Below are 18,140 nucleotides of genomic sequence, written 5' to 3' on the forward strand. Positions count from 1 at the left end.
AAAGAAGCTACTGTGCAGTGCTGTCTGTGTATAGGACCACAAACTTCCTCAACATAAAATGTTGATGAAATATGAGTTTGGTTTTTTTTTTTTGTTTTTTCAGAGAAATGAAGAAACAGAGAGAAACAGCTACCAAACTGTTGCACACTAAGCTGTCCCCCTTGTTGTTCTGTTATAAAATGTTGTTTTCAATCGTATTCTAAGATGAGAATGAACGATAGCAGGTAGTTGACTTGCGTTTCATCGCGGGCCTCATTAATTTTTTTAGTGGAAAAAAATAATATTTAAGTGTTATTAGAGACCGTTTGTCTCTGCGTTTGGTGCAAATTTGAATTTTTTTTTTTGTTAAAATCGAGTTCGGTTTATACTTTTTGGATCGTTTTGATGTGCTGATGTCAAAAATAATTTTTAAAAAATGAAAAAACATCATTGGCATGTATTTCGGCACGAAAAGCTATTTGAAAAGCAACCGCTACCACACTGCCAAACATGTGTAATTTAAAAAACTAAAATAATCCAGGACTGACATCATAGAAATAAAATTAATGAAAAAAAGAGTCTTACAAACAAAGTACCATAAAAACTACGTCTTACGAATAGATTAATGTGGATAGGATAATCTAATAGGTGGAAAAATAAGAAAAAAAATTTAATTTTAAAAAGAATTGAATTTTAAAGAATAAAATAAAAAAGGATAAAAAAAATACCCTGAGCTACCCAGACAAACCTCTCACCTAGATCATGAGATAAAGATAACCTGATTAAAAAGAAAATTGAAAAAAATAACAAAGTTCATTTTTTAAAATAATAATTTTAAAGGATGTAATTAAGAAAGAAAACGATATCAACTCGTGTTAACTTTTTAAACACGTAACCCTAGCTAAATATTGGTTTTTGATTGACTCTTGGGTAAAGGCTAGAAACAATAGGAAAACTAAGGAGATCAAATTCCAAAAAATCAAATATCAAATGATGAAATAAAAATAATAGTATTTGTGAATAAATACCTCATTCGAAAAAAAAAAGAGAGGAAAAACTAAAATTTTAAATTTAAGGGAAAAATAAAAAAAGGATAAATTAATAAATGAACCCAAAAACAAAAATCATGCATATTTATTTTTTAAAATTAACAAATGAGAGGATCTCAATGTTTTTAAAAGTGTTTTTCATTTAAAAATATATCAAAATGATATTTTTTATTTTTTAAAATTTATTTATGATATCAACAAATTAAAATAATCTAAAAACATAAAAAATTAAATTTGAAAAAAAATAAATTCCTGCAAATCACATTCCAACTGTAAATGGAAAAACAAATGGTGCTTTAGTAAAAGCATTCAATTATTTTTTTTCCAAAATCCAATAGTTCTTTCCTTTCCCTTTGTTTTTATTTCCTTTTTCTCACACAATAATTTAACCAAAAGAAAAATTGTATATCTTCGCATGATCTGTGATAGTTTAACCAATAAAACAATTAGGGATCATGTGGAACCCTAAAGCGAAAAGATTCCGAGGACAAGACGCCGATACCTTCAGATTGATAACAGCAGCAGGACCAGTCCGGATTGCCTTCAACCGCGGAAAATCAACCTGAACGCCATTCATTCATTCAGGATTTTTTTTGAAAATATAAATATTTTCTGTAATTCTTTTTATTTTTTTTCAGTTCTAATATTTCATTAAAAAAAAAACTATTCAATATCAATAGATTTTTTTCTTGTTTTATAAAAGTTGCAATAGCTTTCGGCAATGAAAAATAAAATGAATAAAAATTAATTATTTTGATGTTTTCCTATATTTTTAGTAAATTTTATATTTGAAGGACTGGACAGATAGATGTGAGGGACTGGACAGCTTAGTAACAGTAAAGTTACCGGTAATTTGTACTTATCTTCTAAAGTTTTTCTGTTACACGACGAACATCGCTATCTACTACTATTGACTAGTAATCAGCATCATGCAGCAACCTGAAACCAGCGTCCATGTATAAGACCAAAAGCATGACATGCAACTTCACAAATCAAACTCCACCAAAATCCTACCTTTCATATCTTCATGGAGCAACATTTTCCACTTTTAGAATGAGGAAAAAATCAGAAACCACCTAGTACTTGACTACAAATCCATCTCCAGGACCATGGAAGTTACCTCTTGTCGGAAACATTCACCAGGTAGCTGGCCGTCTAATCCATCATCGCTTTGCAGGCTTGGCCAGGAAGTACGGACCACTCATGCAAATTCTGCTCGGAGAGGTTCGTTTTGTTGTTATTTCCTCACGGGAAACAGCGAAAGAGGTGATGAAAATCAATGAAAACATCTTTGTTGACAGACCTGATGGTGTCATCCCAAGAATCGTGTTTTACAGCGGGAAAGCCATCTCTTTTACACCTTATGGAGAATATTGGAAGCAATTACGAAAAATTTGCTCATCCAAGCTACTTAGTCCACAATGTGTAAGGTCACTCAGATCAACCATGGAAGAAGAGGTATCGGATTTTGCAACATCAATTTCTTCGAAAGAAGGATCACCTATCAACCTTAGTAAAATGCTCTTTACATTAACGTTTGGATTAATTTCAAGAGTAATCATGGGTAAGAAAGGCAACAACCAAGCGCTGCTTTCAAGTATAGAAGAATGGAAACAAGGGGGAGCAGGTTTTGATCGATGTTGCAGATATATTTCCTTCTTTTAAATTGTTTCACTCACTTGGCCGGGCAAGGTCTAAATTCGTGAGGCAGCATCAAGAGATAGGTCAGATGCTTGAAACCATTATAAATGAACGCAGAGCCAGCAAAATCAGGACAAAGACCAGTGAGCATGAAATAGGAAGAGGATTTTTTACAAGTTCTCGTGAATATGCAACACTCAGGAAATCTCGAATTCACAAATGACAATATCAAAGCAATCCTTCTGGTTAGTATGCTCTCTCTCTCTCTCTCTAATATAGACATGTATGCTTGTCTGAAGTATATAGGAAAATATGTTTAAAAACAGGTTAACAATTCTATCTCGGGAAATCTTTTTGGCCGGGAGCGACTCGTCATCGGCAGTTATGGAATGGGCACTGTCAGAAATGCTAAAGAATCCAAGACACATGAAAAGGGCACAGAAAGAAGTGAGGGTAGTTTTTACCAAGATGGGAAATGATGATGAAACAAGACTTCATGAACTTAAATATTTGCAGCTAATTATCAAAGAAACTACCAAACTTCATCCTCCTGCACCATTGATTCTAAGAGCATGCAGGGAAGGATGCAAGATTAATGGACATGACATACCTGACAGAAGTAATGTGAATTGTGATGATCAATGCATGGGCAATTGGAAGGGATCCTACTTATTGGAATGAGGCTGAGAAGTTCAACCCAGAGAGATTCCTAGATTCTTCGATCGATTACATGGGAAATAATTTTGAATTCATCGCATTTGGTGCTGGAAAGAGGAAATGCCCTGGCATGGCATTTGGTTTGGCTATAGTAGAGATGGCGCTTGCGAAGCTATTGTACCATTTTGACTGTAAACTATGTGATGGGGTGAAGAATGAAGACCTTGACATGACAGAGGATACTGGACTTGGAAGTACTGTTAAGAGAAAACATGAGCTTTATCTGATTCCCATCCCATACCATCCTTCGTCGCCTGCGAAATGAAGATAATTTTATGCTTCAGTCATAAATGAATAAAGAAAGTCTTAGAAATCAGTTTCATACAAAAATCTCTGTTCTAGAATAAATTCCAATCTTTCAGTAGAATAAATTTGACAACATGCTATTTAGAAGAATCAAATTCATAACTTTTTAAATAATATAAATATATAATAATCAAATTCCTGAGATATATAGGAATAATATTTTTGTAAGAAAAAAATTGTATTTTAGTATTTTGTTTAGCACCTATATTGTGTGTGTGTGTGTGTGGCTTTTCATTTATCACTTCCATGCCTCACAGACATTCCTCAAAAGTCAATTACTAGGACAGTACGAGGGCATTAGGATGTCTCGAGAAAATTCTATTGGTACATTAACTGAGGTCTTTAGCGTAAAACGAAGACCATATTGCAGACACACAAATATAATAATTTTTATAATATTTACTAAAAAGGTTAAAAGAGTTGATGCAGGATGAAGATAGCAAAGAGAGCCACAAAATCACATTTGACAGCCAGCTTGAAGATGATGCTAACAAGAAACCTGCATGTTTTAAGGCCCAGATATGGTCTGGTAAAAAAAGTAGTCTGCAAAAATCACAAAATACAAATATGACCATCATGTTTAAACAAGGGAAAGGAATCCATTCCCTTTCACACTCTCTTGATCTTCAAATCAAAATTACAAAACAGCAGCAGAAAAAGCAATGGGGATTTAAGCAATTTCAGTTGCTTGGGAAAAAGACTTCATTTCATTACATTAAACTCCTATAGCAACCTAATCCAGGGACACCAACACTTAGACTGGGATCACAAATGGAGTGGTGAACCACCCAAGAGGATTGTGACCTCAAGGAACTGCAGGTTTGCTGTTGTAGGCTTCTCTTGCTTCAAGCACATCAGGGCAGTACCGCTTAATTAGAACGTCAACCTGGTCAGCAAATGACTTGTTACGATGGTCACCAAGGTGTTTCACCATTTGGTTCCATCGCTTCCGACATAGATCTCCAGACCTGTGCTCTAGAAGGTTGTCCCAGTCAACATCTTCCATACAGCAAGCATCCAAGTCGTAGAGCTCCATCAGCAGCCGATAGTCATCTGTATCAAGCCATTTACCTTCAGCTACCAGAGGTGATGTTAACTGGTCATACCATTTTTGGCAGCAGAGAGCATCAGTCCTAGTTTCTAACCTCTCGCTAATTGCTGTCCAGCTAATATTATCTCGTAACATCCCATGCTTTGTTTTCCTTTCTTCAAAAGCTTTCAAGCGCAGATCCAAATTCACAAAATCAAATAAAGACTGGTACTCGTCCTGGGACCATTTTCCTTTCTTCATATTGATCAGTTTTATTCTCCGCCATGTATCCTTTACATGAAACCTATGTTTTCCCAGGGCTTCTGCCAGTGTCTTCCAATCTGATCCGTGTTTTTCATGGAACTTCCGGATAAGTTCATACTCTTCTGGGGTCCAAGAAGAATTCTGTCCCCTTTCAAACAGTATATGGGCTCGATAATATACACTCTGACGAGGCCTCCAAGGTAAGGCCGCCCCTATTTCCTTCCAACATTGAACAATTGCAGGGTGCTTTTTGCAATTCAGCACCATGTTCAGACCTTCTGCACCTAAACCATGAACATCGATATAGTTTAAAACAGCTTCTTTAACCATCTCATCTTCCTCGTGTGAGAACCGCTTCCCTCGCACTAAGCCGTCTTCCCCAACAGCCTTCTCATCACTAGGACCATCAGATGAAGGGAAAACCTCTACATCTTCACAAAAACTTACTCTCTTAGATGTCGCTTTCGATGAAGATTTTTCTGATGGACCAGTAGTCTCGACATCTTTCTTCATTTGTGTTGCTTTTTTGCTACTCTTTTCTTTTGAACCATTCCCCAAAGGCTTGGCCTTCTTCTTCCTTTTGCTTCCACCCTCATCATTGACCTTTAGTTTTCCTTCTCTTGCCTTATTTTTAATCGAACTTGAATTACCTCCATCACTTTCTATTACACTGCTTTGGTTACCCATGGTCTCAGCCATAATTTGAATTGAAGCAGCCTCTTGAACAACATTGTGCTTTTTCTTCCTTTTCTTCTTCTCCTTCTTTGAAGACTCTACCTTGTCCTGAACAATTTCAGTCGACTCCTCTCTTCCAGCATCTTTTCCATCAGCTGCACTTTCAATTACCTCAGTATCACCACCACCACCACCACCACCATACTTCTTCTGTTTCTTCTTCTTTTCCTTCTTGCGATCCCGTCCTTCCCCCTTATTCATGTTAGCAATACCTTCACTCTCAGGGCCTTTCTGTACACGAACCACCTCTTCCCTTCTGTTATCGTCAAGGATGTTAACCACAGAGGCAACGGTGCTTGATCTATCTTCTCTGTTCTTCTCCTTTCGATTCTTTTTCCTATCTCTTCTCACTTCTGACTCAGAATTTCTGACCAAATCCACATGGACATTCTTTTGCAAGCCCATATTATCCTCTATTCGCATATGGGTCTCCTCCAAAACCTCTCCTGCTTCACTCACCTTATTTTTCTTCCCAGCTACTTGAGATTCTTTCTCATTGTTACCATGCTCCAATTTTCTCTTCCTCTCCTTCTTCTCATTCCTGCCTCGTGCATAATTGACATCTATATTACCCTCACTTAAACTAACTGCAACATCCTCATGCCTCTTGCTCTTCTTTTTCTTCTTCTCATTTTTGTCTTCTGCGTTATTCACATCTACATTACCCTCACTTAGACTAGAACTTACTGCAACAACCTCACTGCAATCCCCATTCCTCTCGCTCTTCTTCTTTTTTTCCTTCTTCTTCTTCTTCCTCTCATTCTTGTCTGCTGCATTATTGACATCTACATTACCCTCACTTCGACTAGAACTTACTCCAACATCCTCAGCACTAGCCTCATGCTTCTCACTCCTCTTCTTCTTCATAATTTCAATACTTGGAGTTAAACCCTCCCCTCCACTCGCAAGCAATCTATCTTTCAAAGAGCTTTCCTCTTTCAAGGAACCATCCTCATCCTTAGTTTTCTTTTCCCCACGCTGTTTCCCCCCCACCATTTGGGCAACGACTACTGGTCCCACTCGAATCTTTCGAAATAGCTATAGCTGAGCCAGCCCCTCACGCAAAGCTAAAAACAACAACAAAAACATAAAAGAAAAGTCAGGCAGGCAGTGATCTGATAGAAGCCCCTTTCACCTAAAATATTCTAAAAGCCAATTCAAGAAAAAGGTTTGCTCCAATTCCCTCCACCATTGACAAATAACACCATGAACTGAAAACCAAATTCTAATTAGCCGGCTTCACTTTCCTTGAAATTTGAAAACCCATCTAGCTAATTCGCATAGAATCACCACACCTCTAATTCAACTTCAATTCCAGATACTTAAAAGATATTGCCAATATATATAAAAAGAATTTGATAAAGTACAAAGAAGCGGGTACCTGAAAGTTTTAGAGTCCGACCTCTTCCTCTCCCTCTTTCTATCTCTGTTAAACCCTAAACCGATTTGAAGATGGAGGAGGCTTGCTCCTCGCTTAATTTTTCTTTAATTTCCGAATCTCTGAAACCTCAATATTATCCCTTCACTATTATCTAATTCTCAATTTCGTCCCCGTAGAAATTTTATGTTTCAAATATATCTTTCAGTTTCATCCTTTCATCCATATTTATTGATATTTTTTGTTTGATGTACATCTTTAACAGTGTAAAACGGGTCAACTAAGTAAAAACTTTGATGGAAAATTCCAAGGGATACTACTTCTAATCCATTAACTTATGCGTTTTTTGATAGATTTTAACAAACGTTAAAAAAAAAAATTATTAACAGGAATAATAAAAATTCGTTTATTTTTTTAATTTAAAAATGTTTTTGATAAAAATTAAAATTCTTTTTACTTTAAATTAGATTTTTTAGTATTTTTATATTATTTTGATGGGTTAATATTACAAATAAATTTTTAAAAATAAAAATTATTTAATTTAATATATTTTTAAATAAAAAATATTTTAAAAATTAACTTTTAACTGAAGACAAAGGGTGCACATTGTAATAAAATCCCAAATCTTGTTTGTCTATCTCTTGTTAATTGACATTTGGGAAAATCTCAAATAAATCTCTCAATTATCAACCAATTTCCAAATTATCCCCAAATTAATTATTATTTCAATTTCAACCCTAAGATATCATAAATTCTTTAATTGGATCCCTGTCTAAAATCTTCCATGATGTTTTTAATAATAACATCAAATTCTCTCCAAAATAATGTCACTTTATTGCATATTCTATGATACAAGCATGGTCAAGCGATTAATAGAAGAGCGTTTAATACTATTGGGACTTAATTGATAAAATGATATGTTTTCAAATAATAGGATGAAAAATATAACAATTACAACTCGTGCTCAGATTATTGTATATTTAAGGAGGAAAAAAATAGGTATGATCGGAGAAAAATACAGCAGAATTTTCGGTGGTTGCAAAAGAATGCTTTTACTGTTCACCAGTAGTCCTCACAAGAACAATGCCCGTGTTTGAAATGATGGAACCTGCCGGCATCCCTTATGACAATCTCCCTTCCGGTTACCCTAGCTATCAATTTAATTGCTTCGTGACAGTCACCACAAATCCGGTGGCCCTGCACAATTTGCAGAGGTGCCCAATACGGAGTGCTGATGAGACCAAAAGCAATGGCCAATTTCTCACTATGGTACAAACGTACACGCTCTTCTTGTTCATCAACATCAGGAAGCAAAGTTTTCTGATTAGGAACATAACCATACTTGGAAATTTCAAGCATCAGCTTGTCCACTTTTTGATAAGTCTCCTTCCTCTGGGGATGGCGATTGTCTCCGGAAAGGAAGACGTGTGGCCGTCTCTTAACTTCAATCCAGCTGCACACAGGACGCATTCTCAGACCCTTCCTCTTCAAGGTATGGACAACATCAGCAGCTTCCTTCAAGTTGCCAGCACTGTTGTATATATTCAAAAGCACAATGTAGTTATTAAGCTTATCTGGTTCCATGCCATAAAGTTTCTCAGCTGCAAATTTTCCGAGCTCGAAATTCTCGTTGACTCGACAAGCTGTTAGCAGGGCAGCCCACATATTAGCCGTAGGCTTAAAGGGAGCAACTCTTATCAAAGCCAAAGCTTCGTCTAAAAGCCCTTCTCTACCCAATAATTCAATCATACATGCATAATGCATAGCTCGGGGCTTGATCCTGTTATCTCTTCCCATAGACTGAAAAATCTCCCACCCACGTTCTGATAGACCTGAATGGCTACAAGCAGATAAAACAGCAAGAAAAGTGACATGGTTGGGATTCATTCTTTCTTGAAGCATCTGCTCGAACAACTCCACAGCCTCGGAACCCCGGCCGTGATTACCATATCCACCAATCAAAGCATTCCAAGAAATTACATTTTTGGAAGCCATCTTGTCAAAAACATGTCGAGCATCTTCTATTCTTCCCCATTTGCTATAGAAGTCAACAAGTGCTGTGTTTGCTACAATGTCTGATCCAAAACCATGGCGAATTAAAGCAGCATGAGCTTGCTTTGCATGTTCCACAGAAGCTAACCTAGCACATATTCTCACAATCATGGAAAATGTGAAGTGGTCCATTTTAACACCAGAATCACGCATCGCATAATACATGTCCAATGCTTCTTCACTGTAGCCATGGAGCGCATAACCAGCAATGATAGTATTCCATCCTACTGTAGTTTTCTCTGGCATCTCCTCAAAGACAAAACGAGCATCTTCAATGCTCCCACACTTGCTATACATATCAATCAGAGCACACGACACAAATATATCATCCCCTATGTCCATCTTCAAAGTGCATGCATGTAATTGCCTCCCTATGGAAATCAATTCCAACCCAGCAGATGCCCGAATCATCACTGCAAATGTGAACGACCCAGCATCCGAAAACTCCTCCCACATATTTAAAAACAACCTAAACGCCTCCATAAAATCCCCTACATCCACAAGCCCTGAAATGATTGTATTCCAGGAAACCAAATTCCTCTCTGGCATCTCATCAAACAATCTCCGCGCATCAATCATCATCCCGCACTTAACATGCATAATCAGCACTCTATTCCTCATATACTGATCAAACTCAAAACCATTATCAATCATATAATTAAACACCCTTTTAGCTCCTCGAACTGATCTTAACCCTATACAAGCATTCACTAATGCATCATAAGTACTAATCCCCACATCAAACCCGCCTTCAATCTCAAAAATCTCAAACAGATCAAGAGCTTCTCTATACCTAGCAAACAAAACTAACTTCTCTATCTGACTACAAAGTCCTACACTTGGTCTTCTGACAAAATTACTCCTTACACTAACATCAATGTCAACTTTCGCCGGTTTCGGCTTTGGACGGGGTTGTAACCCTTGATCTAACGAACAACACTTGATTTCCCAAAATGGGTTCTTCTTCCATTTTGTTTTATTGAAAGAAAAACCATAACCAGAAAACAAAAGTCTTTGCTTTAAACACTTGGACATCGAAAACAAAAAAGGGAAGCTACAATTATTATGATTTTGGATTTGATCGGGTGTCAAACCTTGGAAACGCAATAATGGTACCTCCATTTGGCAAAATGAAAACCAAATCAGCGGATGCCAACAATAATAACAAGAGCCAAGAAAAAGGCCGTCCCTTTGAAAGGTAACGAGAATATTGAAAGGCAAGGACGGAAGAAAAGGTTTCGAGTTCGGAGATTACGAGGAGAAACTTGAGGAGTGGCAGTGTTGTTAACGATCTGTTGTTTTGTCTCTTGTTCATTTTATGTGAGAAAGAGAGCTTGTCGTGTGTTTCTATACCTCTGCTGCTTGATGGTTTAGCATCGAAATATCCGCCTCTCGAGTAGTTGTGGTAGTTGCATCTTGCAACTCTCACTGCCTCGTTTAAACGAAAACAGTAAATAAAGTATATTTTAGCTTCTCTAGGCTAAGAGTTATTCTATTTCGGTCCTCGTTTTTGTAAAATTTCTAGTATTGATTGTAATCCCTGTAAAGGTTCAGCTTGCATCCTCCTAACTTTGCATAAAACATATTCTGAGATTTTTCAATTTACTTTAAATATCTTTAGAAACGTCAATGTATTTGCATCATGCATGAAATTCTTGATTAAAATAATAAATAATAAAGCGAGAATGTGAAAAAATAATAGAGAAGAAAGACATAAGATTATGTGGTTCGAATTAATGTCTATTTTCATAAGTGAAAATGAGAAAAACTATGGGGACAAAACCTAGAGAAGAAGAAGCATATTATGGCAGTGGATGGATCGAGGAACAAACAAAAAGGAAATAGAAGAATACATGTAAGAAATAAAAGATCGAAAGAGTTTCGCCAACATGTTTGTTAAAAAAACAAAAGGCTAACAACTCTAGGAAGCAGAAAATGCATCTGATAATGTCGGGGAAGCATCCCTGAATGCCAGAAAACATATGCAAAACAAACAATGCAGACGCAAGGAGCTAACAAATCAGCAAGACAACCGAGGCTAGTAAAGAAGTCAAAAAAGAAAATCTAAAATTCTAAAAAGGAGCAGCATAAAATGAACACTAGGGAATGGACCTCAGAAACATCAACGAACCCTAGAAAAACAACTTGGCCAGAACGCAAAAATCCTTTGAGATTCTAATTAAAGACAAAAATCTAAAAAGGAGATGCATAAACTGATCAAGGGGAGTCACACAAAAAGAGGCAACAATGCAACATAACTTAGACCTATGTAAGAACACAAATGAAAAAAACAAAGCATAGAACACAGGAGGAACATCCAAAAAGAAAAGAATCGATATCTCCATAGCCAACCAATATGGAAAACATAATAGCAACAAAGAAAAAAGAGAAGGGATATAACAACATACAATACTAGAAAAGAAAATAATAAAAATCAAAGCAGAAAGCAAAATCAGTCCCAATCAAAAGAAAAACTCGAAATTAATAAACTAGCATGGCATCACAACAACAAGGTTCAAGCGTAGATAGGGTAACCTGACAGGTTGAAAAACAGAGAGCAACAACAAAACATTTACGCTAACACCACCTATGCCAGAGATAGAGAAGAACCAATAAATAAAAAGAAAAAAACCAGCCAAAACAGACCCAGAGAATGGCACAAACAAACGAAAGTAATGGTTGAAAGTAAAGCTGGAATAGAAAGAACGTGAATCATTATAATGGTGTCTAGGAAAAAAGCCTGAACAGCGTAGAAGAAAGGGAAAAAACAACCCTCCTCCACCAATAACCTTTTTTCACACAATAGTAACTGAGAAAAAGAAAACATTACTTCCGTATAAAACGCGTGGCTGTACATGTGTAAGATTTTAGTTTTTCATTTTGGTCCTTAACCTTTATTTTTAGGCGATCAAATTCTATTTAAGGAGCAATTAATTTCAAATTTTTATAAAAGAATATGATTAGAAAAAGGAACCGAAATAAAAAAACATGGTGAAAATAAGTGACTTACCATAATTTTTAAAAACATTCACTTTAGTCCTCCAACTTAAATAATCATGCAATAATAATTGTGGTCTCTCAAAGCTATTCCAATTTCATTTTGGTACAAAAATTTATTTTTTGTTATTTTTTTATCCATGATCGAGAGAGGAGAGGGGGGATCGCCGGATGATAATAGTAGAGAAAGAAATTTGTCGTTGGCACCGATTTAGGCCACAAAAATAAGAGGATTTTTGTCAAATTATTTTATTTGATGCGGGGAGTTTATATTAGGTGTTTTTATACTTTAAAAATTTATGAAAAAATAAGATCTGAGCTCGGGTTGATTTTTATTTCAAGTTGAGTTTGGTTTTTTAGGCGTTTTTTTTTGTTCGGTTAAAAAACTAAAAACTAAAAATATAAACAAAACCTACTATCTTTTATTTTGTCCAAATGACATCTTTTAAATAATATTAATTTTTTCCTATGCATTTAATTTTCTTAGAGGTTTTTCCGGTTAATCTATAGTTTTGTTTTTTATCTTTTATATAGATAAACTATGTTTTTTGAAAATAAAAAATATTTAATTTCAGATGATATTTTTAATATATGTAATCTTACGTAGTTATTTTTTTTTTTTTATCCAATCAATTTAATATTTTATTTTTTAAAATAAAATATTTTAATTTACATCTGTCTTTTGATTTTTCAAGTTTTATTTTTAGATATTATTATTAATAATTATTTATTTATTTATTAGTGTATATAATTTTTAATTTTTTTTATTATGTGTGAATAAATTTTTTGATTTATTATATTTTTAAACTACAAAAAACATATTAAAAAAAATCTATATATATAATTATTTCTGAAAAGGTCCGCCGCGAATCACGTAAATAGTTTTATACTATCTCGCGTACCCAAGAAACCCAGATTCCAAGAAGAACGTAAAAGAAAAACAATTGCAGCATTAAATGTTTTGGTTTCACCAAAAGATTATAAATCATAAATAGAGTGTTAGTAACGAAAAACGTTTGGAAGCATAGTTCTGAAATCGATTCGCTAATCCACGGCCTTGATCGAGCTTAGATTTGCGGTGGTGCCATGGATTGCACACCCAGCTGATAACTTGGACCTTTGATCTGGCCAGGCCTAGTTTCGGAACTATTTGGCCCAGATTACAGTTATTTAAACGTCGCCGTTTACTACCAGCCAAAAATACAAACAAAGCGATTCGTCACGGGGCCAGAATTCAAAACTCCAGAGAAAGTCTAGTATCCTTTCCATGGCACCACCGCAAGATACCCGCCGTCCGTTCAAGAGACTAGCGATCTCTGATCAACAGCGCCGTCGAGACATAAGTCTACAGCGGCAAGCACAGAGCCGCCGAGACGCTCAACATCAAGCTCGATGCTTAGCCTCTACTGTCCTATCTCTCCAACACCAAACCACCCCTGAACCCGAACCGAATATCGAACTTGAACTCGTACCCGAAGCCGAAGAATCTGGAGCTCCATCACAAGACCTCGATGTCCGTCACGCAGCGAAGCTTAAAGGAGCCGAAGCTCGCAAATGGTTCGCTAAACAGTTGATGCTACATGAGTGGATGATTGATGTCCCCGATCGGTTAAGCGACGACTGGTCGTTTTTCAATCTCACTTAACTAATTTCAAATTCTTATTATCTTTTTTATTTTTTTTGGTTTTATTGAGTTAAATTGTCAATTTTGTGTCTTTTCAGGTATGTGTTTGCAAGGCCAGCCGGAAAACGGTGTTTTGTGGTGTCAACAAACGGAACGACTGTCAGTAGGCAGCGAAATGGATCAATACTGCATCGTTTTCCTTCTGCTTTACCTAACGGAGCGAAGAAAAGAGACGGTTCTGGTCCTAATCAGTCTTACTGTATACTAGATTGCATTTTTCACGAGGTAAAATTAACAATTTAATTAAACTGTTTTCATTAATTAAAGAATTAATTACCATTTTTTTAAAAAAAATGTTTGTTTTTTGAATGATCTCTGTGCAGTTGGATCAGACATATTATGTGATTGATATGGTGTGTTGGAGGGGGTATTCGTTATATGATTGTGCGGCAGAATTCCGGTTTTTTTGGTTGAATTCCAAGCTTGGAGAGACTGGAGCTTGTGACCCTCCTTCCTTTTATCACAAGTACAAGTTCAGCACCGTTCCAGTTTATAATTGTGATCAGAATGGTTTGTTCTCTGCATATTCAGGAGCTGTGCCGTATGTTAAGGATGGATTGTTGTTTTATAACAAGTAAGTGTTTTTTATTTAAGAAAGTTACCGGCTTATTATAATGCTGTTTTGTTTCGTTCCTTTTTTGTGCTGTTTGTGTTTTAGAGAAGTTTTTGAGTTTTGTCGGGATAAACAACTGCATTGCGTAGATTACTGGTTTTGATTCTGGTAAAGTTATTTATGTGTGGTGCTGCTTTGAAATGAGGTGAGTGATAATCAATCCTTTTAAGCATGAGCAACTATGTTGTTTTCTTGTAGTGGATGTGATACATGCTTGAAGAAACAGTTGGTGCAATCTTTTGGGTTTGGTCTTTTGGTCACCTAGAGAAAAAGATCCTTCCAAGGTTTGATTTAATGAAGTGTAGGGTCTTAGGTGTTTTCTTTGATGAAACGTCTATTCTCTTTTAAATACTGAAATGAAAGATTTTTTTTTATCTGTTAAGAAGTTTTATCATGATTTAATCCATTGAGGTTGATATTTTATCCTTAGGCAATTGTCAGGTTGTTAAGGAATATTTTGGAGCAATTTCTTTGAAATTTGAATGCTGCTTGCCTGACCCCTGTTTTTGTAGGGAAGGAAATGCTCTTAGAGCAGGTGCTTAAATGAGAAAAAGCTCCTGGATGATTTAATCAAGACCACGCTTCATGTCAAGATTATGATAGTTTTCTAGTTGTGCAGAGTTAGAGTAGGATTTCATATATTGTCTCAATAATGTCGGTGCAATACAAACTAGTGAAATAAATGATCTATGTACCTTTCAGAAATTGTTACGATGACTGTTGAATTGAGATTGATAAATGATCATTGGGCAATTCTGAGCATTGTACCATAGATCCTTTTGTTAAAGAAAGAGGTTGGTCTGAAGTTAACAGAGAGTATGCAAGTGGGTACTTAAATGATTAAAATCCCATTTATCACAAACCACATTTCTTTGTAATTTAAATTGCTTTGCAGTAAGTGAGGTATCTCTTTTAGCAAAGAGATATGCAAGGATTTCTGACATCATATTTGAAGTTTGGAGATGATGTGCAGGGATGTCTAACACTCAGTATATTCTCTAGGATGCCTGCTTGTGCAGCATTTACTTATTTATTTATTTTTTACTTTGTGGATGTTTTGTAAGCAAGACCAGCAATGTATCCTTGAATGGAATTGATATGCTACATAAGAATGTTACTTTGTAATTGCATGTTCTGACCTGTGTATCTTCATTTTCAGTTATTTATTTCTTCGGTATTGTTTCTTCTTTGACATTAGTATTAGCATACAACAAGTGGACAATCCTTCAAATTTGACTTGTCCATCTTCTCTTTTTTCTTTCTCGAAAGCTTTCTGATGATGTTCACTTTGATTCTTTCTCAGGCATGCACATTATCAGACAGGAAATACACCACTAGCATTAGTCTGGAAGGATCAGAACTGTAGCCAGTATGTCATGGACACTGACAATAAAGGACAGGTTCCAACCCAGCAACAGGTATTTGATCTCATATCTGTTTTGTTTTTTGTTTTTTTGCCCCCCTGTCAACCTTGCTATATTTTGGTTCCTTTTGTGGGCACGTGATATTTTGTTTTGCTGATAACCCTATTTTTGGTATGAGCAGGTAGTTTTAGAGCTACAAGATGATGGAAAACTGGTTACATCAGATGATCCTCCTGTGGTATTTGGCTGCTTGGATTCAGATTTTATCCAAAAGGTTTGTGCAGTCACTTGGATTTTTTCTGTATTTTTCTTTCTTTGTTTCCTCATTTTATTTTCAACTTGATAATTTCCTTATGATTTCTATCTTCTTGCCACCCATCCTTCAGTCAGGACTGTGCTCAGGAAATCTGCTGCGTTTTGCTATTAGTGATGGTGGGCTGAGTTTTGTGGATGGGAAGCTTGTGAAGGCTGACTTACATTATCTCGAGAAGCCCAATCGAGCACGTGCATTTGCAGATAGTTACTCCAAGGTTAGTTGAAAAATTTACCCCCTGCACACAATGAATTTTTCTTTCAATTGATTGACGATTTTGACTGAAATAGACACTGGAGATCATGACTTGGTCTATGTGAAGTTTGGTCATTGTTTTATGTGTATTTTTTTGTGTTTTTTTCAAGAAAAAGGAGAATCGACTCATCAATCACTGAACCGCTGCCTTTGTTCAATTAATCTGCTGTTTTGATTCTTTGGCCATGCTTTCTCATGAATACATTCCTCAGTGAGCCTATATTCTGTTAATACCAGCTGATATAACTGATACGAGTGGGCAGGGGTTTGGATATAGCTCCAATGTTGTTTCTCCCTGTATGCATTTTGAAGTTATTTAGAGACAGACATGCTTTGGTCGGTGAGACTTGGGAGGCGTAAAAATTTCATTAATCTGTTGGCATGAAGTCACAATCCTACCAAAGTGGGTTCCTAGGAGGGTCAGACAGTCCTCCTCTTCAGTTTTCTTAGCACGAACTAGTTGCTATCAACACTAGGATCCGTGCCCTAATGATTGCATGTTGTAGCTGCATATATACATAGACATGTGGGTGTCTGCCTGTGTTTCAAAGTCTTATAGCATTTTTGTCTGGGTGTGCTGTAGTTTTGGAGCATTTTGACTTGCTTGTTTTTACGGGTCATTTTAGAAGCTTGCTTGACAAATTGCTTAGCAAAATCCACTTGCAGATCATGTTCCAGCACACTGTCCGGCACTGCCCTTTAAAAGTAGACGATCTACTCGCATCTATTTCCTCACCAGACGATCAACAAAACAGACCTTGTGACATTGAGATGGTTAGCTGACTGTGATTGTTCATGATAACAAAGGGAAGACTCATGCTTCCCGAGCCTAATTATCCAATGCGGTGCATAATTCATGAGAAGGGCTCCATCAGTTCCATGTCAGGACCTTCTCCAATCCATTCAGCTGCCTGTAGAGATACACGTATTGAAGCAAGTCCTCATCTATCGGCTCAGGGTTTTTTCTTGCATCTAGTTTGGCAATATAGTGGCGACTGCACAACTGCTTAGGAGTACGAGGTTTGACAACTTCTCACAATATATTGTGTACAAATGTGGTTTTATCTTGTTAAATCATATTTCTTTTCCCATGTAATTTTGAAACCGGCAGTCATGCCTTCTGTAATGTTAAGATAGTCTTTATCTATATGAGATTTGAATTTCTTACATGCTGTTTCAATTTTTTAAAAATGATTTTTAAAAAATAAAAATATTATTTGGATGCATTTTTTAGTAAAAAGTATTTTGAAAAGGAATCAAAACATGCTTTTAATTTAAAAAAAAATAAAAAGGAGTTTTTTTTGGATGCAAGAACCCAAAACCTGATTTTCCATGATGCTAGAAATGACTGTTACAGAGTGGAGAGATATCAACAAAACATTAAGATCCACTCGCCACAGAACTTTTCCATGATGCTAGACTACACCATAAGAGTCGAGTTAGTTCTGTGCGAGATGTGTGGCTTCTCGTTGGTATCAAAAGTCTAAATGTATTGTTACTGCTTTCAAGCCTGCCCATATCAGATTTGTGAATTCGTTTAAATGCTGCTGAACGGCAACAAACTTAACGGAGACAGGCATTGGTCCCACCATCTGCAGCTACACCACGATGCTGCAACTTCAGCTTAATGATATATTAAAACAAGAAACACCATCGAGAAATCAAGTACGTTGAAGACAGATTCAGTGAAAGGTCAACGAAGAAGAAAAAAATGAAAGCAACACCACGAAAGAAATTTCAGCTGGGTACCACTCTGCCAAAGT

The 18,140-nt window shown here is 36.2% G+C and overlaps 3 protein-coding genes and 1 pseudogene across 4 annotated transcripts; 2 read left to right on the forward strand and 2 right to left on the reverse strand.

The window, feature by feature from the left end:
- Window positions 1-1,854: 1,854 nt before the first annotated feature.
- Window positions 1,855-3,902, forward strand: LOC118057562 (cytochrome P450 71D11-like; annotated as a pseudogene).
- A 278-nt stretch (window positions 3,903-4,180) lies between these two features.
- Window positions 4,181-7,260, reverse strand: LOC118057561 (uncharacterized). The gene is made up of 2 exons (XM_035070171.2): window positions 7,103-7,260; window positions 4,181-6,788 (listed from the first exon to the last, which is right to left on the reverse strand). Exon 2 carries the CDS (start codon window positions 6,715-6,717, stop codon window positions 4,498-4,500), a length of 2,220 nt encoding a protein of 739 aa, XP_034926062.1. The 5' UTR covers window positions 6,718-6,788; window positions 7,103-7,260; the 3' UTR covers window positions 4,181-4,497.
- Window positions 7,261-7,999: 739 nt separating this feature from the next.
- LOC118057560 (pentatricopeptide repeat-containing protein At5g50390, chloroplastic) lies at window positions 8,000-10,586 on the reverse strand. The gene has a single exon (XM_035070170.2). It carries the CDS (start codon window positions 10,271-10,273, stop codon window positions 8,159-8,161), a length of 2,115 nt encoding a protein of 704 aa, XP_034926061.1. The 5' UTR covers window positions 10,274-10,586; the 3' UTR covers window positions 8,000-8,158.
- A 2,646-nt stretch (window positions 10,587-13,232) lies between these two features.
- Window positions 13,233-17,544, forward strand: LOC118057559 (uncharacterized). 2 transcript variants are annotated; one of them, XM_073404787.1, is made up of 7 exons: window positions 13,233-13,771; window positions 13,871-14,057; window positions 14,156-14,406; window positions 15,749-15,863; window positions 15,991-16,083; window positions 16,196-16,339; window positions 17,028-17,544. In XM_073404787.1, the coding sequence occupies exons 1-7, from the start codon at window positions 13,416-13,418 to the stop codon at window positions 17,139-17,141; spliced, it is 1,260 nt and encodes a 419-aa protein (XP_073260888.1). In that variant the 5' UTR covers window positions 13,233-13,415; the 3' UTR covers window positions 17,142-17,544. The 2 variants fall into 2 exon arrangements, with proteins under 2 accessions (XP_073260888.1, XP_034926060.1); XM_035070169.2 differs by having other exon boundaries at window positions 13,293-13,771; window positions 17,044-17,544.
- The last annotated feature ends 596 nt before the right edge of the window (window positions 17,545-18,140 follow it).

Source organism: Populus alba, chromosome 15 (genome assembly GCF_005239225.2).
Source record: "Populus alba chromosome 15, ASM523922v2, whole genome shotgun sequence".
NCBI classification, from domain to species: domain Eukaryota; kingdom Viridiplantae; phylum Streptophyta; class Magnoliopsida; order Malpighiales; family Salicaceae; genus Populus; species Populus alba.

Bases quoted from the DNA above. Each gene is read 5' to 3' on its own strand.
- LOC118057561 (XM_035070171.2), bottom strand. From the start codon at position 6,717: ATGGTGGGGGGGAAACAGCGTGGGGAAAAGAAAACTAAGGATGAGGAT.
- LOC118057560 (XM_035070170.2), bottom strand. From the start codon at position 10,273: ATGGAGGTACCATTATTGCGTTTCCAAGGTTTGACACCCGATCAAATC.
- LOC118057559 (XM_035070169.2), top strand. From the start codon at position 13,416: ATGGCACCACCGCAAGATACCCGCCGTCCGTTCAAGAGACTAGCGATC. The intron at 13,772-13,870 runs GTCGTTTTTCAA...GTGTCTTTTCAG, and splicing joins GATCGGTTAAGCGACGACTG to GTATGTGTTTGCAAGGCCAG. The intron at 16,340-17,043 runs GTTAGTTGAAAA...ATCCACTTGCAG, and splicing joins TTGCAGATAGTTACTCCAAG to ATCATGTTCCAGCACACTGT.